Source organism: Heterocephalus glaber, unplaced genomic scaffold (assembly GCF_053883595.1).
Source record: "Heterocephalus glaber isolate CG9 unplaced genomic scaffold, H.glaber_assembly_v1.0 deba00001579, whole genome shotgun sequence".
Lineage (NCBI taxonomy): Eukaryota > Metazoa > Chordata > Mammalia > Rodentia > Bathyergidae > Heterocephalus > Heterocephalus glaber.
The window spans coordinates 11,686,077-11,707,295 of record NW_028258360.1 but is presented as its reverse complement, the minus strand read 5'-3'; the positions used below and the strand labels follow the sequence as shown (position 1 = coordinate 11,707,295).

At 38.9% G+C, this 21,219-nt stretch overlaps 1 protein-coding gene across 6 annotated transcripts in view; it reads right to left on the bottom strand.

Annotated features, from left to right (window-relative positions):
• The window catches only part of Cdc16 (cell division cycle 16), a 34,868-nt gene that overhangs the window by 1,820 nt on the left and 11,829 nt on the right, over positions 1-21,219 (bottom strand). For 3 of the 6 annotated variants that reach the window (XM_004858477.4, XM_087193191.1, XM_087193192.1), the window contains exons 13-19: positions 16,870-17,022; positions 15,540-15,603; positions 12,986-13,047; positions 11,448-11,583; positions 9,686-9,776; positions 6,835-7,133; positions 3,057-6,753 (exon numbers count right to left, since the gene is read on the bottom strand). In XM_004858477.4, the coding sequence (XP_004858534.1) occupies positions 6,874-7,133; positions 9,686-9,776; positions 11,448-11,583; positions 12,986-13,047; positions 15,540-15,603; positions 16,870-17,022 (766 nt within the window). In that variant the 3' untranslated portion in view covers positions 3,057-6,753; positions 6,835-6,873. Of the gene's footprint in view, positions 1-798; positions 2,823-3,056; positions 6,754-6,834; positions 7,134-9,685; positions 9,777-11,447; positions 11,584-12,985; positions 13,048-15,539; positions 15,604-16,869; positions 17,023-21,219 lie in introns of those variants that run through there. The other 3 variants (XR_001184331.3, XR_001184330.3, XR_002387381.2) reach the window with 3 other exon arrangements.

Genomic DNA, 21,219 nt, shown 5'->3' with positions numbered 1-21,219 from the left:
TAGCATAGCTGGGATTTCAGGTGTGCACCACTGAACTTGGTTTTTAAATATCTTTTTTTTTTTAAACTGGTTTCACAGCAGGATGTGGTGGTGCATGCCTGTAATCCCAGCACTCAAGAGGCGAGGCAGGAGGACTGTGGTGAGTTCAGGGTCAGCCTGAACTACATGGTGAGACCCTGTCTTAAAAAAAAAAAGACAAGCACTGCTTTCAGTCTACCTGTGGGTCTTCCCTCTCCAATTTCCAAATATTACTGAGCTTAAACAATCATCTAACTCAGTATTTGAGATCCAGTAATGTTTCTAGACTGGGGTAATACTTTTTATTATTTATTATTCTGAACATTACTTCTCCCATTAATAAAAGATTCTCACTGAAGCACTCTTGCACCAAGGGGATTCATTTATTAACTCAGTCAAAATACACCAAAATTATCAAATGGAGAATTCCTGCTCCCTCTTATCATTAAGACTGCCATGATCAATGCCCTGATACTTCTTGTATTCCTTTTCTGCCCCACCATGAAGTATGTTCTCTATCCAGCTCCACCAGCTACCCTTCTGCAGCTAGGACAGCCTCTTGGTCAAGAGCAGGGATCTTTCCTCAGTCCCTCCTACTGGCACACCCCCACTTCCCTGTGCCCTGCACTTCCTCTCCCTGCAGACCACCCAAGTTACCTGGATTCTGGCACAAGACAGAAACTCACATAGAGAATTTGCTGGATGTGTATCTCCTGTAAATTGAACCAGCACAATGCCCAAATGCCCCCCTCCAAGAAATAGCCACCGTTGTCACAACTGTTAAAGACCCCTGTAATTTTTTATTTCCTGTTATTGCAAATAAAGTTCTGAAAAATTTCACAAAATGACAGTATTAGAAATCATCTATGTCAGATTATTCCTTCAATAAAAACTTGTGATATGTATTTGGAGAAGTAGCTTATGATTTTACATGAAAAAGCAACATATAACACAAAGAAAATCCAGCTTCCTCTACTATAGTACCCAGCCTGTTCAAATGTTTTGTTTTGTATTTGTTCAGAACTTTACATGTCTAACCTGTAGCCTTGTGACAGATATGCCTGGATTACACTGAGTGAAGAGGAATTGTCTTCAGATGCATATAAAATATATAATTAATGTATATAAATAACAAAGCTTTCCTTATTTCTAACCTTTTTTTTTGAGACAGGGTCTCACTGTGGAGTGCAGGCTGGCCTTGAACTCATGGTGATCCTCTTGCCTCAGCCTCTGGAGTGCTGGGATCACAGGTGTGCACCATCACTCCTGGCTCTACATTTTTTTATTATTATTGTAACATAGGTGTGTCCAACCTACAGGCCACAGGTAGGACATACACACCTGCTTGAAAATCTCCAAATATAGGGTGAATATAGTAATGTTACTTTTGCCTAACTGAATACTCGGTCCATGGATAGGCTCTGGGAGTGTGCTTTACTCCATAACCCCTATCTAAGTGTAGGTGACAGTGACTTGAGCTGATGACCATAAGATTCCCAGTTTCTTCTTTGAAGATGATGGCACAGCCACTTTACAATTGGCTAGGACACCTGTTTTTTGGGAGGGGCCAGTGCCTGGGAACCCAGAATCTTTTAAGGAAATTGCATCATTGTGAGCTGCCGGAGAACTGGGTATAACAGAAAGAATATTTGGTGGTACAATGACACATCACTTTCTTACACTCTGAAGCTTGAGCACTGGTGTTAACACTATTGCTGATCTGAATTACAGCTTAGTCAGGTCTTAAAACACTGTCGATTTAATAATGTCTCACTAGTAAGACTCACCCAGATACCTAAGAAACTGTAACAGATGCTCAATGTTCTGTCAGGCAAATAAATGTGAAAAAGCTCAGCACTTCATTAGCAGACTACTTCCACTTTAGTTAATTTTTCATTATTTCAAGTTCAGTATTTAAATTTTCTAGCCCCAGCTATATAAAGAGAAGTCATAAAAATAATCACATACCTGACAGAAGAAATAGAAAAGCCATTAAAAGAGAAAAATGAAGACTCAGAAACACACTAGTGCATTACCACATGAAGCCCAAGGTAGTGGCCAACATTCACTGTTGATGAGCTGCCACAGAACGGGGCATTTTACATAGGTAAAGATTAAAAGTCTGGTGTCCAGGGAACATATCAGTTGGTGGGAAAATTTATCTCATACCTTATTTGATAACAATACTGTGTATAAATGTTTTGAGATAATTACACTTCTTTTTCTTTTTGTTTTGGTACCGGGGATCAAACTCGGGTCCTTGCGCTTGTGCAGCAGGCGGCAAAACCACTGAGCTAAATCCCCAGGCCTACACTTCTTTTTCTATGAAGATACAGAACAATGTTTCTGCTGAGGTTAAGACTATAAAGAGTTTAAAACAAAGGACTGTCAACAAAACACACAGCCTAAGCCGTATTAACCCTTCAATGCCTCATGATCCATTTTTGCAATGCATTTAACAGTGGAACATAATGAAATGTGTTCTCTTCAAATTCTTATTCCTTGAATTTTTCTAGGTAACATATGAATCTCATGCAAAAATTCAAAAAATGTCAATCTTTGGCATAAATGGGCTAAGAGTGACCACAAGAGTGGGCTGTTTTCTACTTATGCAGTTACCAAGATACCTTTTCTTATTTCAGTGAAGAGATTAAAGTGTTTATAACGGTCTCATGTAACCCCTTTACAAACAAAAATGTTAATATTTCACAAAATAAATCATAGTCAAATGTATAAATCCAGGAAATTGAGCCCAACCAATGGGCCATTTCAGTCAGGTCTGCCAGGGCTGATTTCAGATGTGCCTACAAAATAGGAGCCTCCATATTACAAGACTTATCATTTCTAATAATCACCTGCTTATTTCACACAAATTTCATTTCCAGTCTATTACTAGGTGAGAAAGAAAAGATATTAAAATGATTAAATAAAAATGGAGAGAGAACCTAATAGTTAAAAAGATATGTCATCAATAAGTAAAAAGAAGGCAGGGAAACTCAAACTCTTTATCTTCTACACACAAGAATGTACAACTTAGAAAGAATAGTGAATCACATTTATTTTACAGAACAAAAGTATAATTTGGCACCAGCACTTGTTAAATTCATTTGGCTTAAAGTGTCACAGAATTATGCTTACTAGTCAGCTGAATTTATTAGCTTGGAGTATTACAGCCTTTAAAAGCTTAAATTCAATAAATCCTGTAAATATTCTCATGATTCTTAGCACTTAATATAACAATGCCAAAATACCTAGCTATAATTTTAAAAGGAGCAAAGTCACAGAAAATGGCAGAGTGGGAAGCTCCAGAGGTTGGCCCTGCCACCAAACAACCATTAGCCTGAATAACGGTACCAGAATCAATGTAACTCTCCTCATTACACGCTTATAGCACCCAGGGAGGGGCCTGAAGATGAGGCCACCAACCGGTGGTCACACATTTTCCCTGTTCAATCCTGAAATCCTTGAACTCATTATACCAACCATCACAACTCATCCAAAAAGAGGATCTCACAAGATTTACACCCTTTCAGGATAAGAACCACTCAGTAAACAGAATACCAGAAAACTTCAACACAAGAAAGGGTATCTGTGAAAAACACAACAAACATCATATGATAAAAGTCTGAAAGCTTTCTACATAAGATCAGAAACAAGACAAGAAGGCCGACTTCAGCCAGTTCTATTCACTATAATCACTCACTCTCACACACACACACACACACACACACACACACGCACACACAAACTACAGCCAGCAGACAAATTAAGGATATAAAATCAACACAGAGAAATCACTTACATTTCTACATATTAGAATGAATAATGAAAACAAAAACTAAGAATATTCCATTCACAATGTTTCATTTAAAAAACAAATTTAACCAAGGCCGTCAAAGAGCTATACGCCAAAAGCTACAAAATATTGCTGAAAGAAATTAAAGGTGACCTAAATATATGGAAAGATATCTGGTGATCATGCAATGGGAGACTTATTAATATTGTTAAAAAGAGAATACTTTCCAAAATGACACATAGATTCAATGCCAACTCTACCAAAATCCCAATGGCATTTTAAGCAAAAATGGAAAAAACTATTACCTAATACTCATATGAAAATTCAAGGGTACAACAGCCAAAATAACCTTGAAAGAGAACAAAGTTGGATTCACATTTCTTGATTTCACACCTACACAAAACCGCAGTAATCAAAGCACTGTGGGAGCATAAAGATAGTAATAAACTAAAGAATGTAATTCAGAGCCCAAAAGTAAACCCTCAAATCTTTGGGCAGTTGATTTCAACAAGGTGCCAAGACTATTTAAGAGGGGAAATGACAGTCTTTTCAATAAGTGGTGCTGGGAAAACTAGACACCTATTCCAAAGGAATAAAGTTGGATCCTTACCTAACACCATGCACAAAAATTAACCCAGACTAGATCAAAGACCTAACTTTACAAGTTTAGATGAAGAGCTGCATGAAAAATCTACTTGACCTTGGATTTGGCAATGGTTTCTGACTAAATGTAACACCAAAGGCATAGGCAATAAAACAAACAAAAAACAGACCAAATCTCATTAAAAGAGTGAAAAGGCAATTCACACAATGGGAACAAAACCTATATCTGAAAAGGGATTAATAGCTAATACACATAAGAAAACTCTTACAACTCAGGAACAACAAAAAAAGATAACCCAACTTAAAAATTAGGCAAGGCACTTTAATAAGTATTTCTAAAGATTCAAAAATGACAACCAGATGAAAAGATCCTAATATCACCAGTTATTAGGTTTACTAAATAAAAACTAATGGGAAATAACAAGTGTTGGTGAGGATGTGGAAAAACCAGAGGGTGCAGCTGATGTGAAAAAGAGTGGCAATTCCTCAGTAAACTGCAGAATTATCCTATGACCCAGAAAGACGACTCTTAAGTATATACCAAAACAAACCAAAAACAGATGCATGTATTTGTATGCTGATGTTCACAGCAGCAGCAACACCACAACAACCCCAAAGTGGAAACAACTCAAGTGTCTACAGCAGATGAATGGATAATCAAAATGTGACCTCTCTAAATATAATGGAATAAGTTTCTCTGGTGTGAAAAACTAACAGTGTAAACAAGGATCAAAATGAGTAACTGATATTGTGAAATGGGAAAACGTCTAAAGGAGTAGGGGAAGTGGGAGGGGTAGGGGAAAGGAAAGAATATGAGAAAAGGAAAAACATGGAAACAAAGTCTTTGTAAATAGAGAAGGGGGAGGGGGTGAAGGGAGGGCAGGGGAATGGGGAAAAAATGGGAACCAAGATGCATCATGTACAGGTACAACATCCCAATGATGAATGTAACTGTACTGTATACCTAAAGTGTACTCATAAACTTAATGGAAAAAAAAATATATATATATAATGGAATAGTATTCAGCTATAAAAAGAAATGAAGTTCTGATTAATGCTACAACATGGGGAAACCCTGAAAACATTATTCTAAGTAAATAAGCCATATTCATAGGAAACATATCCTATGAACCTTCTTACATGAAATCCACAGGAGGTAAACTTTTAGAGACAGAAGATAGATTAGCCGTTATCCGGTGGGGTGTGTGTGAAGGGAGGAGTGTAGAGTTACTGCTGAATGAGCAGAAAGTTTCTATTCTAGGTGATGAAAAAATGTTGGAAATCAGATGGCGGCACAACATTGTTAAGGTAATAAATGCCACTCAGCTCTGCTTTTAAAAATGGTTAAGAGGCATTTTGTATTTTTATGCATCTGTATGTTTTCATTAGTAGATGTATTTCCTAGAACAGTTTTAGGTGTACAGGAAAACTGAAAAGAAAACAGGGAATGCTGGGAAGCCTGTTGGAAGCACAAATTCCCACATACTTCCTCTCCCTCCGACCCCTGTTGTTAATATCCTGCACTGGTGTAACTGCAAAGTCCATAGTTTACGTTACACACATTTGATTACAATAAAGAAAGAGAAAAACAACTAAAAGGATGAGAGCATGTCAAACAGTTAAGCTGAAAAAGCTTCCAATGGCCAAAACTGAACAATTTAGGTCACAAAGTAAGTAACATTGTGTAGGTTACAACTCAAAATATGATGTAAGTTCTCACTGATAAATGACTGAATATCCAAGTGGGAGAGGAGACAGATCTCCAGGAAGGAATACATGGATACTGTCCCTAGAGGAGCTGGGCTTTAACCTCTTTGGCCACAGAGCTCAGAAAGGGAAGACAGCAACTTGACAGCACAAGCTGGCAGATGGTGCCACCATGACCAAGCAATATGGGTCAGTGCCACCTGTGATGAGCTAGGTGCGTCACCTCTATGGCACTGAACCAGACTCAGCAGGGTCACTCTACAGACCACCCGATGGGTCTCCTCTAAACTTTCCAGGTCCTGAGACCGAGACATCATCCTAGCCAAACTCACATGGGCAGGATCCTGGGACAGAACGAGCACAAGGCACTCCAGGGCTCAGTTAACAGCAAGGTGCTACCACTGTTACCAAGGGGGACACTGGCGAGGGACATGCAGAAACTCTCTACCATCTTGGCAACTCTTCTGCAAACTACAGTTTGTCCAAAATAAAAAGTTTATTGAAAAAGATAGAAGACAGAGTAGACGGTTTACCTTTTTATTCCACTAGGTATAACTATTTTGTACTTCAGAGACTCAGAACATCTGCTGCAAGGTGTGCTATCCAGTCTCTCAAGGCAGCCTCTGGTCCTAAACACAGAGATGAAGTTTGGGTTCGTGTTGGAAAGTGGGAAATTCTTAAATGTGGCAAGGGCAGCAGGGAATACTGACCTACACCAGCACAGGCTGGCCCAGGACCACTGTCTGCGGTCACGTGCTGTGGTCTGACATAGATGTCTCTAACATCATGTCACTTTCATTCATTTCAATTTCAAAAGTTTCTTCCAAGGAAGGCCTGGCATCTGGAGTTTTCCTGGAGTTTTCCAGTGGTGCAAGTCCCGTTTCTTCTGCAGTCTGTTTTTCTACTTCAAATTCCCTGAAATCCCACGGAGGTGAAATAATGTTTTTTAGTGTCTTCATTGTATGCACATCAAAGTCATAACATTTTAATTTGTCTTTAATATCTGCTCCTAAAAAGAAACACCATAATTAGAATAAATTCTATCATTGATCTGCTATTTCCATCATTACACACAATCCTCCTACCATTTAAATCCAACTGAACTTTAAGAGCATGGACCAGAATGTTGAAAGTCCAAATGGTTTCCTTTTATTTTTCACCTTGGAAGCCTTTGGAAGCACATGCAGCTGTGGCTCCCATGTGGTTGCTAAACCACCCTGCTCCCAAAGCTCAAACACTGGTGAAGCCTGTGTGCAAAATTCGCCTCTGCTGTTACTGACAAGAACTGTCTGTAGTAAACTTGCTGGGAACAGTCACTGACCTTATGCTCATGGGAACCACCACAGAAGTTTCCACATGTCAAGCCCTTAAGAATGTGCATCGGACATGTATGAGCAGATGTATTAGGTTCAGTAATTTCTGACATAAATGACAATTTGACATAGTTCAAACTAATTGCTTTCAGGATTAGATATTTTGGTAAATGACATGCAAGCTTTCTAAAAATAAAAATACTAAGTAGTAAATAGTAACTTGGAAATCTCAATGACAACACCTCTTCAAGGGCAGATAAAAACACTCACTGTGGCACCTACAGCCTTTGCTTAGTTTCACATTTGAGACTCATGACTCCTTGAACAAATAATGAAGCTGATGCTCTTACCCACCCCAAAGTCAGAGGGGCTACTGAGTGGTGAGCTAAATCCTAGGACTTCAGGGAACAAGAACTTTTCTCAAGAACTGAGCTATGAAACAAACACTGAAGTCTACTTTCCCTTAGGTGCACAGCTGGATGAATTCCTACACAGCTATTCCATGTAACCACTGCCACAAAGAAGCACAAAGCACTGGCTGCTAAAACGGCCACCTTGCCCCCTCCTGGTCAGCACTTCTGGCTCAGCCGGTGATTGTTATTCTGACTTTTCCATCACTACCACTTAGTTTTGCTTATTATTAGTCCTCTTATAAATGGAAGAACTAGCATATACTCCCTTTGCCAAGTCTGTGAAATTCAGCCATGATTCAGTAGTCAGTCTTTAATTATGCAGTATGCTGTTGTCCAAATGAACTACAATTTGTTCCTCCATTCTCTTGCTGCTGGACATTTGGTCATTTCAGTTAGGGGTGATTATGAATAAAGTTGTAGTAGCAATCTTTGGCCCACAGAGGCATTGGTTTCTGTTGGACTCACTCAGAGGAGAACTGCTGTGTCTTAAGACCAGAATGGTCACTCATTATCCCAGTTAATCACAAGGCCCCAGCTTCCTTGTGCTTGGGCAGTCCCCTCCCATATAAGATTCTGAGCTTAATTGTGACTTGTTTTGATGAACAAAATGGGATAGAAGGGTTGTTATGGAACTTTCAACTTTCAAGAGGTCTTAAAGCTTTTGTTCTTGTTCTTTAGATTCCTAGAAGCCACCATATGAAGAAGCCTGGGATGAAAGCCATGTAAAGAGGCCTGACAATCTCAGCTGAGTTCCACCCACAATGAGACCTTCACAGACCAGGAACCTTGCCATGCATGCTGCCCACAGCTGCATGTGTGGCCCTAGTGAGGCCAGCAGAGGAGCACTCAGCTTAGAGAATTCTAAACATTGTGCACATTGCTCGCTAAAATCACAGAGCTTTAGAGCAGCAAATTACACAGCAACAGATAACTGGTAACTTTAGCAGATATGCTCAAGGGTTTCCCCACTTTTATACCTCCCTGTTAATCAATACACAGAGCTCCAGGTACTCCATGGCATGGCCAATATACCAGCCATGTTTAATTTCAGCCTTTCTGAGGGTATACAGCAGTCATTCACTATAGGGTTAACTTCATTTTTCTTTTCGGTACCGGGGATTGAACTCAGGTCCTTGTGCTTGCAGGGCAGGCGGTGGAACCACTGAGCTAAATCCCTGGCCCTACTTTCCACTCTTTTAATGGTGTTTTTAATTCACAGTTCTTAATTTTATAAAAGTTCAATTTATCATCTTTTTTCCTCTTATGGTTTTACATCCTAAAAAACAAATCTCTGCCCATTCCAAGGTCCATATCTCAAGCTTTAACCTCAGTGTTCCCTCCTGACCTCACGTAGCTGAACCTAAAGGAGTGCCATAGCAATTCCACTGACACTTATTCTACTGCCATTAATCATTAAAAAATAAAGTTACAAAATAAAGAATTACATACTATTCAGTGAACACAAGACACCCTCTTTTCCACTGAAATGTAAAAATATTGTCACACCCTGTATTATAAATAGAAACACCAGAGCCCTTCATTTATTTTTTTTTAACCCCTTCCAGCATGCACTTAAACCGACTCTTCTCTAACACACTCTTCTGTCAGTGTCCTGTGCACAGCCAGTACTCAGTTCACAACTGAATAGATGCTTGATAAATCACTGATTCCCACACATTGTTCTAACAAATTTGAGCTTCTTGATATTAATGTAGTTAGAATGGCAGAAAAGATAAACTTAGAATCTTGAATAGGAATTGAAGAAACCACAATAGAGTCAAACAACAATTTTAAAAAATGGGATACACAGCCAGGAAGAATGATTATAATCTTACCAATATAAGCTTCAGAATCACCAATGTACATTTCGATGCAATGACCAAGCATTGTAACAGAAAATGTGTCATCTCGTCTAAGACCAAGGGCCTGCCAAAAAGATTCAGGATGATTATGAAGATGTAATCCTATCTCTCTTGTTTAGAAGTCATCTCACACTGATTCACTTCAAAACATTCCAGGGAATCTGGTGAGGGTGTGAGTGGGGACAGATACAAGACTGGGCACAAGGTGATGACAGCTGAGGGTGGGTGAGGGTCACAGAGGTTGAACTGTTCTATTCTTTGAAAATTATCCCCCAAGAAATTAAAAAACTGTGTTAATTATATCACTGAAGAGAGGTAAATTATATAGCACCCAAATACACATATCTGAAAGAACATACAAGCCCAAAAAGCTTGGTCTAAACTTTGACTAGTTCAGTATTCTACCTATTGCAAAGGCCCTTAAAAACCTCCAGTTAACCCTTGAAAATCAGGTATGAACCTATCACCAATGAATTTCTTTGAAAAAGTACATTCCCTCATATTTTATCTTTTTCCTAATATCATCAGTTCATTGCTTCTAAGATCCGTATTTTCTCAAATTCTGGTGTTTCTTATACATGGCGGTTTTCTGCTGCTGCTCCTGCTACTACAACCACAGTTATAATGCAGTGCCCTGCCTGCACAAAGCGGACTTGGTGGTCATGTGAGAACAAACACAATGGAAGAACATGAGAAGATGACATGTGAACTGTGTGGTTGTCCGTGTTTCCCCCAAAATAAGACCTAACCAGAAAAGAAGCACTGGTCATTACCATGGTGATGGCCAGTGTCATGCAGATTATACCCCATTATTCTCTTGCTCAGTGGCTACTCTGTAATGGCAGGTAAGGCAAGGTGGTTGGAGCTGGCATTTTTGATCTCTAGTTCTCAAGGCTGATTATTTTCCAGTTAGGTCTCATTTTCAGGGAAACAGGTTAACAACATTCTGTTGATGTTAGCAGGCTGAAGGGTTCTGAGAGGCTTCCAAAGCAGGGTATGTGTGGCTAAAAAGATATGCAGAGTTAAGAACAGTGTGTGTACTGGCAACAGGACACTATTTTGGGAAAACGAAGATCTGACCACCTGGACTAAAAATTGTGACCATTTATTTCACTTGTATTTTATTTTTTTATGTATGCACAGGATTCCTGATTAAAAAAAAAACCTTTGTCTAAAATGTCCAAAAGAATACTTTCTTCAAGTACAAAAAAAAATTTAAATGATAGAAAAAAAATTATGTTAAAGTTTAACTGGCAACATTTTTTTCTTTGTGGTCATCTTGTCTATTCATGGGAATTGGTACTGATGAAATACAGTATATGAATTAAAGAGAGATTCTTTCCTTGTGATGAAGGCACAGATTGTTTTTGTATATCTACAAAGCAATCTAAAGGAATTGTTAAGAATTGTAAGGTGTTCTCAAAGTCTTTTCACTGTGAAGAGGCATTGCTGCACTTGCCTACCTACATGAGACACCTGGACTGAACCAAATAACAAGTATCTCCAGGCATCAGAACACCTCAATGCACACTGAGAACAAATCCCACAATTGTTCAAATTTGATGAATATTGCTTAATATGCACATGCTTTCCTCTACAATGAAAACAAGGTTGCCTAAAGAACTTTAAAATAGTAAAGAAATAAAATATTGCCTAGAAAAGACCTTTTCATAACAACAAAAAAAATCACAGTAAATGTTAACCAGATTTAAAGTTGGATACAAATATGACATACAGTGTGAAAATAGTCCACAGCATTCTCAAAGTTGCCCATCAGACTATGGATATATCCTATGGCAGAATAGGTAGATGCATTTTGAGGAATTAATACCAATGCCTGCCGGTGGTAATCCAATGCCTCAGCATACTTTCTGTTGAGAGAAGACCCAGGGGGTAGAGGTGAGGAAGGAGGATAAAAGAAAACTATTATTAGGTGTAATAAAAGGACTAAATTTCTAAGATGCATATTCATCTACATAAACTCATAAGAAACTTCCCTCTATTGGAATAGTAGAATAGACTGGTAACTGACTAACCTATACCTATTTTTATGGATCCCAACACGTTGAAATGCATCTTCCTGGCATGCTCCCTTAGCCAGTCACGGACCCTCCTGTATGATCGGCTGTACTTCCCTTGCTGTCTAAGGGACACTGAAACCAGAACCTCATTCCCAACTCCTGGCCTGTGCCTTATTGCACACCACCTTTTCACGTGATGGTAAACCTCCCACACCAAGTGGTTAGAAGCAGCCAAGCAGTTTTGCTTTAAGATTTGAAAGTCACTTGAAACAGTGTTCCCCAAAGTTCTCTGGGATATTTGTTCTGTAAAATCTTGTGTGAAAAAAAGCTTTTGGGAAATGCTACAACTCACAATGCAAAGTAAAGACTCAAAGAAATCCTGCAATAGAAAATTTAATTAAACCTTGACTCATCTAGACTTTCCAAGACTTTATTAGTACATGTTTCTAATACATCCCCCCCCTTAATTCCCTTCCCATTTAAGAAAGAGCTAACTCCCTACTTCCTATTATCGGTCCTTTATTTTGCTCTTTATTTATGTTTTGGTTTTCTCATGTAAGAGGAACCATGCAATATTTAATCTTGTGTGTCTTATTTCATTTAACCTTATGGTCTCAAAGTGTCTCCATTTTCCTTCAAATGACTCAAGTTTATCCTTCTTTATGGCAGAGTAGTACTCCATTATATATAAATACCACAGTGACTTTTTTGGGGGTTTTGTTTTGGTACTGGGGATCGAACTCAGGACCTTATGCATGCAAGGCAGGCGCAGTGCTGCTGAGCTAAATCCCTGGCCCCACCACAGTAACTTTTTTTTTTTGGTACTGGGGATTAAATTCAGGTCCTTGTGCTTGCGCAGCACACGGCAAAACCACTGAGCTAAATCCCCAGCCCTACCACAGTAACTTTTTACTTGTCATTTGTTCACTACACCATAAATCTCTCAAGCAACAGTTAGAATATATACATTATTTAAATTAGATCTTATTGTCCTGATTCTTCTGAATTAATTTGGAACACTAAAATTATTTTTAATATTAAAAGAAGCTGCCACATAATGTTTCTAAAATAAAATTAAGCAAATGGAAATAAATAACAAAACATTCATTTTGATGCTTGTTGCATGTGAGCAGCCAAGTAGAAGAAAGCTGCAGGATCTCATGAAATAAAAATATGGCAAAGGCTGTTCAAAATTAAGTAAAGTTTTAGTACATTTCCAAAAGTGTATTTCTGAAAATGCTGTTTTACTTACTTAAGTTTTCTGCAGACATGCCCCAAGTTGTTCAACAAAGGTTCCCATTTGTCAACTGTTACCTAAAACATAGCAACATCAAGCCCACAAGTTACACATGTCACTGTTCAGCTTGGTTTGTTTGCACTGCATCATTTCATGCCTCTGCAGCTAGAAGGTCTCTGCACTCCCTTCCTGACGGATGCCTCTACCATAGCACAGGCCAAGGGCATTTGCTGGTATAACCATCTTTCTTTCCTATTAGAAGAGATTTCTTGAGAACTCTACCGCAATTATAATTCTGGAAAAGAGCCCATCTATGCTGAAAGAGTTTAAATTGTGCACCTGTAGCCCAGATTCTCTTTGAAACACCACATCTCTATATCCATCCATCTACTTAAAAATGTTTCAAGTACTTTACATTCAACATGCTATACCAACTCATCTCTGGGCATTCCAGCTCCCTCATCTTGTTCTCTGGGTGCCCCACGAGGCAGTCAATGGGAACCAGGTCATTCTGACCCTCTAAGACTACCCAGGGCTTGTTCATTCTACCTGCTGGGCATAACTCCAACCAAGAAGTCCTTAGCTTCCCGTTGGCTTAGGCTTCCATCCTACAAGAGCCTGACCAGGATGACCCCTTTGGAAACCCCTCATCTGCCCACATTCCCAGGATAAGGTGCAAACTCTCTGTTAAAGTTTTCAAGGTCATTAATGACCCACACTGAACCTTCCTGTCCCACTTCTTGACATTCTCTGTGACCTCAAAACTCAAGCCACACTAAATCAGCTTTCACCTTGCCACATGTCATTCTCTACACCTGAAACACCCTTCTACTTCATTTCTGCCTCACTGATATCCGAACACCCTCAAGACTGAGATGTATGACATAACCAAAAGCCTAACCACCTTCATGTCTGGGTGAACCACTACCCTCTTATGTGGATGGTGCCTTTATTTCTTCAATCACAAGGTTTTATTACTGTCAATTTACTTATTTGCATTCCTCAACAGATCTGAGGACAAAAAAAAATCAAACTAGTTTCTGTGGTATCCAATGCCTAGCTAAGAGCCTAGGATATGGCCAATCAGCTAAACGAACAAAGAAACCCAAGCCACTTTTTCTAACTTCCACTGAGATTGGCCCTAGGAAAACAGCCCATTAAATAAAAATAAATCTTTCAGTGGTTCTTAGGCATTACTGCTTCTCTTTGGCTATTTTGACAACTACTATACTTTATAACTAAGGTCACATAATATTTTCCTTTCATACAACTTTTAATAGCACTGTGATAGTTCAACAACGTTGTACTTTCATACTTAAAACCATTATTTTAAATTTCTGTGAGACTGAAGTGACTCTGAATGAATGAAAGAATATAGTTCCAATTTTACTTGTGGTTCAGGAGCATGCTCCTCAAACTTTCCATGCAGCCATTTGAATTCAACAGACCTGAGGGTCTGCACTTCTAACTAGGTTTCAGCTGGTAGGCCAGACTGAAGAAAAACACTAGGGTCATTCAGAACCACCCAAGACTCAGATGAGGAAGAGCCTGGTTTTATATACATCCACATGCAAATGCACAGAAATAAGTTTAGATGACAAACAATAAGAGACCAAAGAGAGTAAAGCTGAGTCTATGGGTTCAGGCAGATTGCCACTGCAGGGGGCCTGCAGAGCTGTATCTGTCACAGGTGACTGACAACACAAGGAAGAAGAGTGCCTATGGGCACATGTGATACTGGGATGTGAAAATCAGAACAGAATAAATCAAGATAGGTATGGACGAAAGACCGGGAAACCAGAAGAATAGCAACATGCAAATCACTTACCTATACAAGTCTATGTCTAAACTGTTACTACTTTAAAATAATCCCAGCACATACAGATCCTAGCTAGTTGGAATTCGTGTCATAGCATCAATTCATGAGGTGCACCTTTCATACACCAGAACCTAACCAAATACTTCAAATATGCAAAGGTATAAATACACAGCACACAGTAAGAGACAGCGACAAAGGTCTAAATTCCAAAGACAGCTGCTGCCATGGGAGTGTATCTGCTTCTAAACTAGAGGCACCCTTCAGGAAAACATCAGGCTCCTAAAGGGTCTAGAGAAGTACTTGTTAGAAGCTGCAGTTCCCACCAAGGTCTACTGACCATCCCACATGTCCAGCTCCAAATCATCATCTTATATATTCTGACTGCTCCCATGTGACCCAGCTAGGGTCCTGTTAAGAAGCAAACACCTGGGCCAGGGATTTAGCTCAGTGGTTCCGCCACATGCCTTGCAAGCCCAAGGTCCCAAGTTCGATCCCCATACCAAAAGGAAAAAAAAAAAGAAAAAAGAAGCAAACACCCAACATCTGTCCCTTAATCAGAAACAAACTCATTTTTGCCATGCGCTACAACAGTTAATTACCTAAGAATTTTACATCACCAAGCCATTTATTATGACATATGTTAGGTTATTCTCTAAGTAACAGAGACTATGTCTCCACTATTTTCCTCATTTGATAGTAAATATGCTTAGAGGTATGTATGCATGCATTTACAGATATTACATAGAATACCTCATTTCCAATTGCTTTAATTTTTTCCAAAGCATCGAGAAACCATTTTTCTGCTGTTTTCCATCTAAAAATAGAGGGGGGAAGAAAGGTTGTAGGTTATTCAAAATTAGCAAGCTTAAACATTTGAAGAAAAATCTGAGTTATCTTTTTCTCATAGCACTAAAATTAAATGGGGTAACCCACTGAGAATAAATGATTCAAATTAAAATTAAGTTAGATAAATGGTTAATCTTATGGTATTAATACTATACGAGCTCAGGATTTAGGAGACTTGATTCTCATGATTTATGGTATTTAGGTTTCTGCAAACCTCTGATCACAATGCTTCATCAACTGACCATGAATAAACTTGTTTCATGTGTGCTTCTGTTAGTCACCTTGTTTAACATGCATTGCTGACTCACTGACACTGAGCTCGAGGCCAACAGCATAGCTGCTCATCTAAATGAAGCTCATCTGACACCATCTCCCTGGGGAGAACATCACAGGTTCTAGTGCTGCCAACCAGACAGCACTAAGCTTGGGGATTACTTTAAATATGAAGTCACCAACAAAAATGTGAAAATATGGCACTAAACAGACACCCATTCACAGTGAGAGCCGAGTGTGGCCTTGTTCGAGGTTCAGGGGATCCAGTCTTTCCACTGGTGCACGTATGAGAATACTGAAGGCATCCTGAGTACCAGTTTTAGGGTGACAAGAAAATCTTAGTGTGTAGGCCATTGCATAGCTATAGAACTTGCAGATATGGAGAAGGGGCTGCATTAAATCAGTATGTATTTTTAAAACTTCAAACTTTCTTTTTGATAAATACCTAGACAACCCCACATGCCAAAGAACACTGAAACACTAATTTACTGTTTTTAAATTTAGGTATAACCTAATGCAAAGAATTAGATACTGTTATTTTTGAGTATGACATGGAATCACTTAATTTACAAATATCAAAGGTAACAGAAAAGGCTCAACTGACCTGGACACCAGAGACTGGGTGATTCTAACTAGCTTAATTTTCTGCTTTACTAGTTTCAAAAATTGTGGGAAAACCTTCTCAAGTGTTGTGTTTAACCCTAACTAACAGAGGCAACTAAGGATCGTAAAACCTCCAGGCCACACTGAGGTATAAAACTTGCAGCAGCCAAGATCAAGGAAAACCAAAGCATGGGTTTTGGGTTATAAGGAAATCCAAGAGGAGAACGTCTTTTTCTCTTCTATCTCCAAAAATAATACATTTAAAAATAAAGATGCTACAGGGTCACTTTGGTCAACTGAACTCTGGTGAGGGAGGAGACACTCACAGTCAACAGGAGCTGAGACCTTGGATACTCACTCTCCATTCTGAAAGGCAACCACACCAACCTCGTGGATGACAAAAGGGTCTTCTGGTGCGATGCTCAGAGCCTGACCAAAGAATCTTTCAGCCAGTTTTGAGTTATTGGTCAAACCATATTCTAATCCAATATATAGCATCGGCAGATGACACCTAAAAACATTGGAAATTTTGTATATTCAATACCAAAAAGTTGGTAATTCAGCAGAAATTTGATTAACTTCGGATCTTATCTGCAAAATAATTTAAAGATAGCCAAAAACACAACATTTACTTTTTTCTCTTAACTAATAATTAACAAATGACTAATGGGATTTTAGACTAATTAGTTGCCACTTCTAGAATCTATCCATAAAAGCAACAAGAACAGTGGCAAATGTTATCAAAATCAATTTTTTCAGAACTTCGGGAGTTAAACCAGGGCCCAGTGTATGTTCAAGAAAACACCTAGGTGTAGGTAAGCACAGCAAATTTGTGGTGCCCTGACATGTCCTGTGCCCTCCTTCTTTACTTACAGCCCCTTTAACAAGGGCAGCAGCTATGCAGCCCTTAACCCAGTTGCCATTGGAGGGAGCAGGAATGTGGAGGCCCCTGCAGCACTGCAAAGGGCTGTTACCTGTGATCTGCTCTGCAGCCCTGGAAAAGGCTTCTCCTATCCTCTTTGATTTGACCTCAGAGCTCTCTCAGCGAGAAAAGATCTATCTCTGCCACACTTTTTGAAACCAGCAGCATTATTTATCACCGCAGCTGCCTGAGGCAAACCAAGTGCTAGCCAAAACCTTAAAGAAAACCTGAGGAGTAACATGGCCCTCGGGCCCTTGAGTACACAATCCTGGGGATCCAGAAGGCACTACCCTCTAGGGCTACATGCATGCGCTGGAAAGCACTACAGAGGCTGAATCTCTCATCTCTGACCTCAAGGCTCTGTGCACAAACCAAGTGAAAGCTAAGGCAGGTGGTCAATAGCAGCATGCTGAAAGAGTATCCTCTCGTAGGTAGAAAGGGATCAGACTACAGAATGGGTTCTGAACTCACTACAACAAATCCTGGGGTAGACAGGGAATCTAATTTCCAGAAATGCCACGTTATATTACATTCAACAAAAATAAAGAGAAAGGCAAAGAAAAAGAAAATATGGCCCATACATAGGGAAACAAAGGCAAAAGAAACTTGTGGAAGAAGCCCAGATGTTGGGCCTAAAAGACAAGTACCTCAAATAAACTATATTAAATATTTTAAGAACTATGTGTACAAAATTAAAGTATAAAAAGAATGCTTCACCAGAGAATAATAAGGAGAAAGAAATTATTAAAAAGGGCCAAATTGCAATTCTGGAGTTGAAAAGTACAATGAAGAAATACAACATTCACTAGAAGGGCTTAAAAAAGCAGATTTGAACAGGTAGGAGAAAGAATCAGTAAGTAATCAATATGATGATAGATAACTGAAAGCCCTCAGTAGGAGACTTGCTGAACAAGAAATAGAGTCCTCCAGGCTAAAATGAACAGACACTAGATAGTAACTTAAATCCAAACAAAGAAATGTGTCCAGTACACTACATTGGAAAATATAAAACAGTATAATAGCATATTTTTGTTTGCAATTCTTTTCTTCTGATTAAAGACAATTGAGTAAAACAATAATTATAAATCTGTGTTGATGGATATATAATGTATAAGATGAAACGTATGAAAAATAATGGCAGAAAGGAAGCAGGAGGGAATAGATCTAAACTGGGGTAATGTTTTAGTATACTATTGAGATTAAGTTGGTTTTAATAAAAATTAGATTGTTTAAGCTGCTGATTATCATCCCCAAGATAACCACTAAGAAAAAAAAAGTGTGTATGTTTGTGTGTGTGTATATAGATAGATACCAGATGTAGAAAAAGGTGACTAAAATAGTTTTACTATAAAACATTTATTTAACACAAGTCAGTAATGGAGAAACAGAACAAAAAAATCATGAAATACACAAAACAAGGAACAAAATGGCATGCATAAATCCTACTTTATCGATAACTATACTAAATGCCAATAGAATATACAAACCAATGAAAAGACAAAGACTGGATTAAAAACATGACCTAACTGTATGTTGTCTATAGAAGGTGCACTGTATGCCCAAAGACACAAGCAGGTTGGAATTAAAGGATGCTGTTCGGGTTTGTATCTGGAATGTCTCCCAAAGCTCACTGTGCTGCAAGGCTGCCCCCAGTGCAGCAGTGTTCAGAGGCGGTTCAGGAGGGCTCTGACCTCATCAACAGATTAGCCGCTTATGGGTTCCTAATCAGATAGGCTCCTGGGAGGTGATGGAAGTTTAAAAGGCAGGGCCAAGCTGAAAGAAATGGGTTCTTGAAGGCAAGATTTAGGGGCTAAATCTTGTTCCCTGCTGCTCCCACACTCTTTCTTTCTCTCTGCTTCCTGGATCCCAGGACATAAGCAGCTCTGCTCAACCAAGCCCCCTCCACAGTGATGCTCTGCCGCACCATGGCCTAGAAATAATGGAGCTACATGACCATGGACTGAAACCTCAGACACTGGAAGCCCAAATAAATCTTTCTCCATTAAGTTAATTTTCTTAGTAATTTGTTAAAGTACTAGAAAGCCGACTAACACAGATGGAAAAAGATACTAGGAAAACAAAGGGGAACTGGTGTGATTTAGATAAAGTATTTTCATTCAGAAAACGCTGTTAAAAAGAAAAGGAGCTTTTAATAGAGGCAAGAAAAGCTCAATCTATGAAGAGTATTCATGATTATCAAGTATCTAACAGAAGGGGTTCAGAAAACATGAAGCAAGAATTGCCAGAATAGAGGAAGAAACAGACAATAAGAGCTGAAATTTCAATGCTTCACTTGCAATAAAGGACAGAGAAACTGGGTAGAAGAGCAAGAAGGAAATGGAGGCTTCAGTGACACTCAGAAGATGAAACTTAATAGAGGTCTACAGAACACTGCACCCTATATCGGCAGTTCCTAAGTGTGTATGAAGCAATCTCTGAAACAGGCCCTATGCGAGCTTATAGTAAAGAACTGAGGTCCTACAAGGAGCTCATGTTCTCCAGCCACAAGAGAATCGAGTGAGAAATCAAAACTACAAGTAAACATAGGAAAGTCACAAACTTGTGGAAATTAAACATATTCTTAAATAGTTCAAAGAAAAAAAATCATAAAGGAAACTTAAAAATATTTATCTAATTTTAAAGAGTTAGTTACCTAAACAGGAAAATTAAAAGAATATAGGGTCGGGGATTTAGCTCAGTGGTTTCGCTGCCTGCTGCGCAAGCGCAAGGTCCCGAGTTCGATTCCCAGTACCAAAAATAAATAAATAAAAGAATATAAGGCTGTTCTGATGGGGAAATGAAATTTAGTGCTTATCTTGATGTGAGAATTTAACAACAAAGTTTGTTAAGACTGGAAAACACTAGATACTGACTTTGATTGCTAGCTAGGAACTTACTAGTAACTACTATTTCTAGCACCCAGAGTATCAAAAGATACCATGCCTTAGCATGTATTCCTAAGAAAAAAACTCATAATAAATTACTGAAAATTTTTTGCTGCTAATTTATCAAGTTGATAATGGAAATAGGCAGACAGCAGGCCTGAGCTTCTGCAGACTGGAGAAGGTCTCGTACATCTTTGCAAACAGGATGGAGAGCCTGGACTAAGCATGAAGGCCATTTATGTGATCAACAATGTGCTGAATAATTGCAACACAGAAGATGATTTCCAGAAGCACGGTTAGTGCTCTGGAATGAATGAATAGGGCCTTCTCAAATTCATGCATTAAGCCTAACCCCCACTGTGATTGTATTTGGAGACAGGGCCTGTGAAGGGTGGTAAAAGTTACACGAGGTCCTGAGTAGGCCCTTACTCGAATAGCGAGGGTCTTTGTAGAAGGAAGACCCAGTGTTCTCTGCTATGAGAAGACACAATGAGAAGCTGCCACCTGCAAGCCAGGAGCTGCTAGCACCTTGACCTTGAACTTCCAGCCTTCCACAGCCATAAGAAAATAAATTTTTTGTTGTTTAAATTACCTACTGTGTGATATTTTGTTATGGCAACTCAAGCTGACTAACACAGTAAGTCATGTCCTTCCCAGTATTTCCACAGATGACTAGCTAGATATGAGACATACCTATCAAAGCTAATGACTATAAAAAGCTGATTTGATAAATAATTTGCATGCAGAATTGAATGCCAAAGAGTCTGACAGTAGGAAAAGGCAGATCAACCTAATAAGATGAAATTCAAGACAGATAAATATTTGGCACTACCCCTAAATTCTACCAGTAAATAAGAGTAGCTAAATTTTATTGAGTACCTTTTATGTGTAAGACACTGTT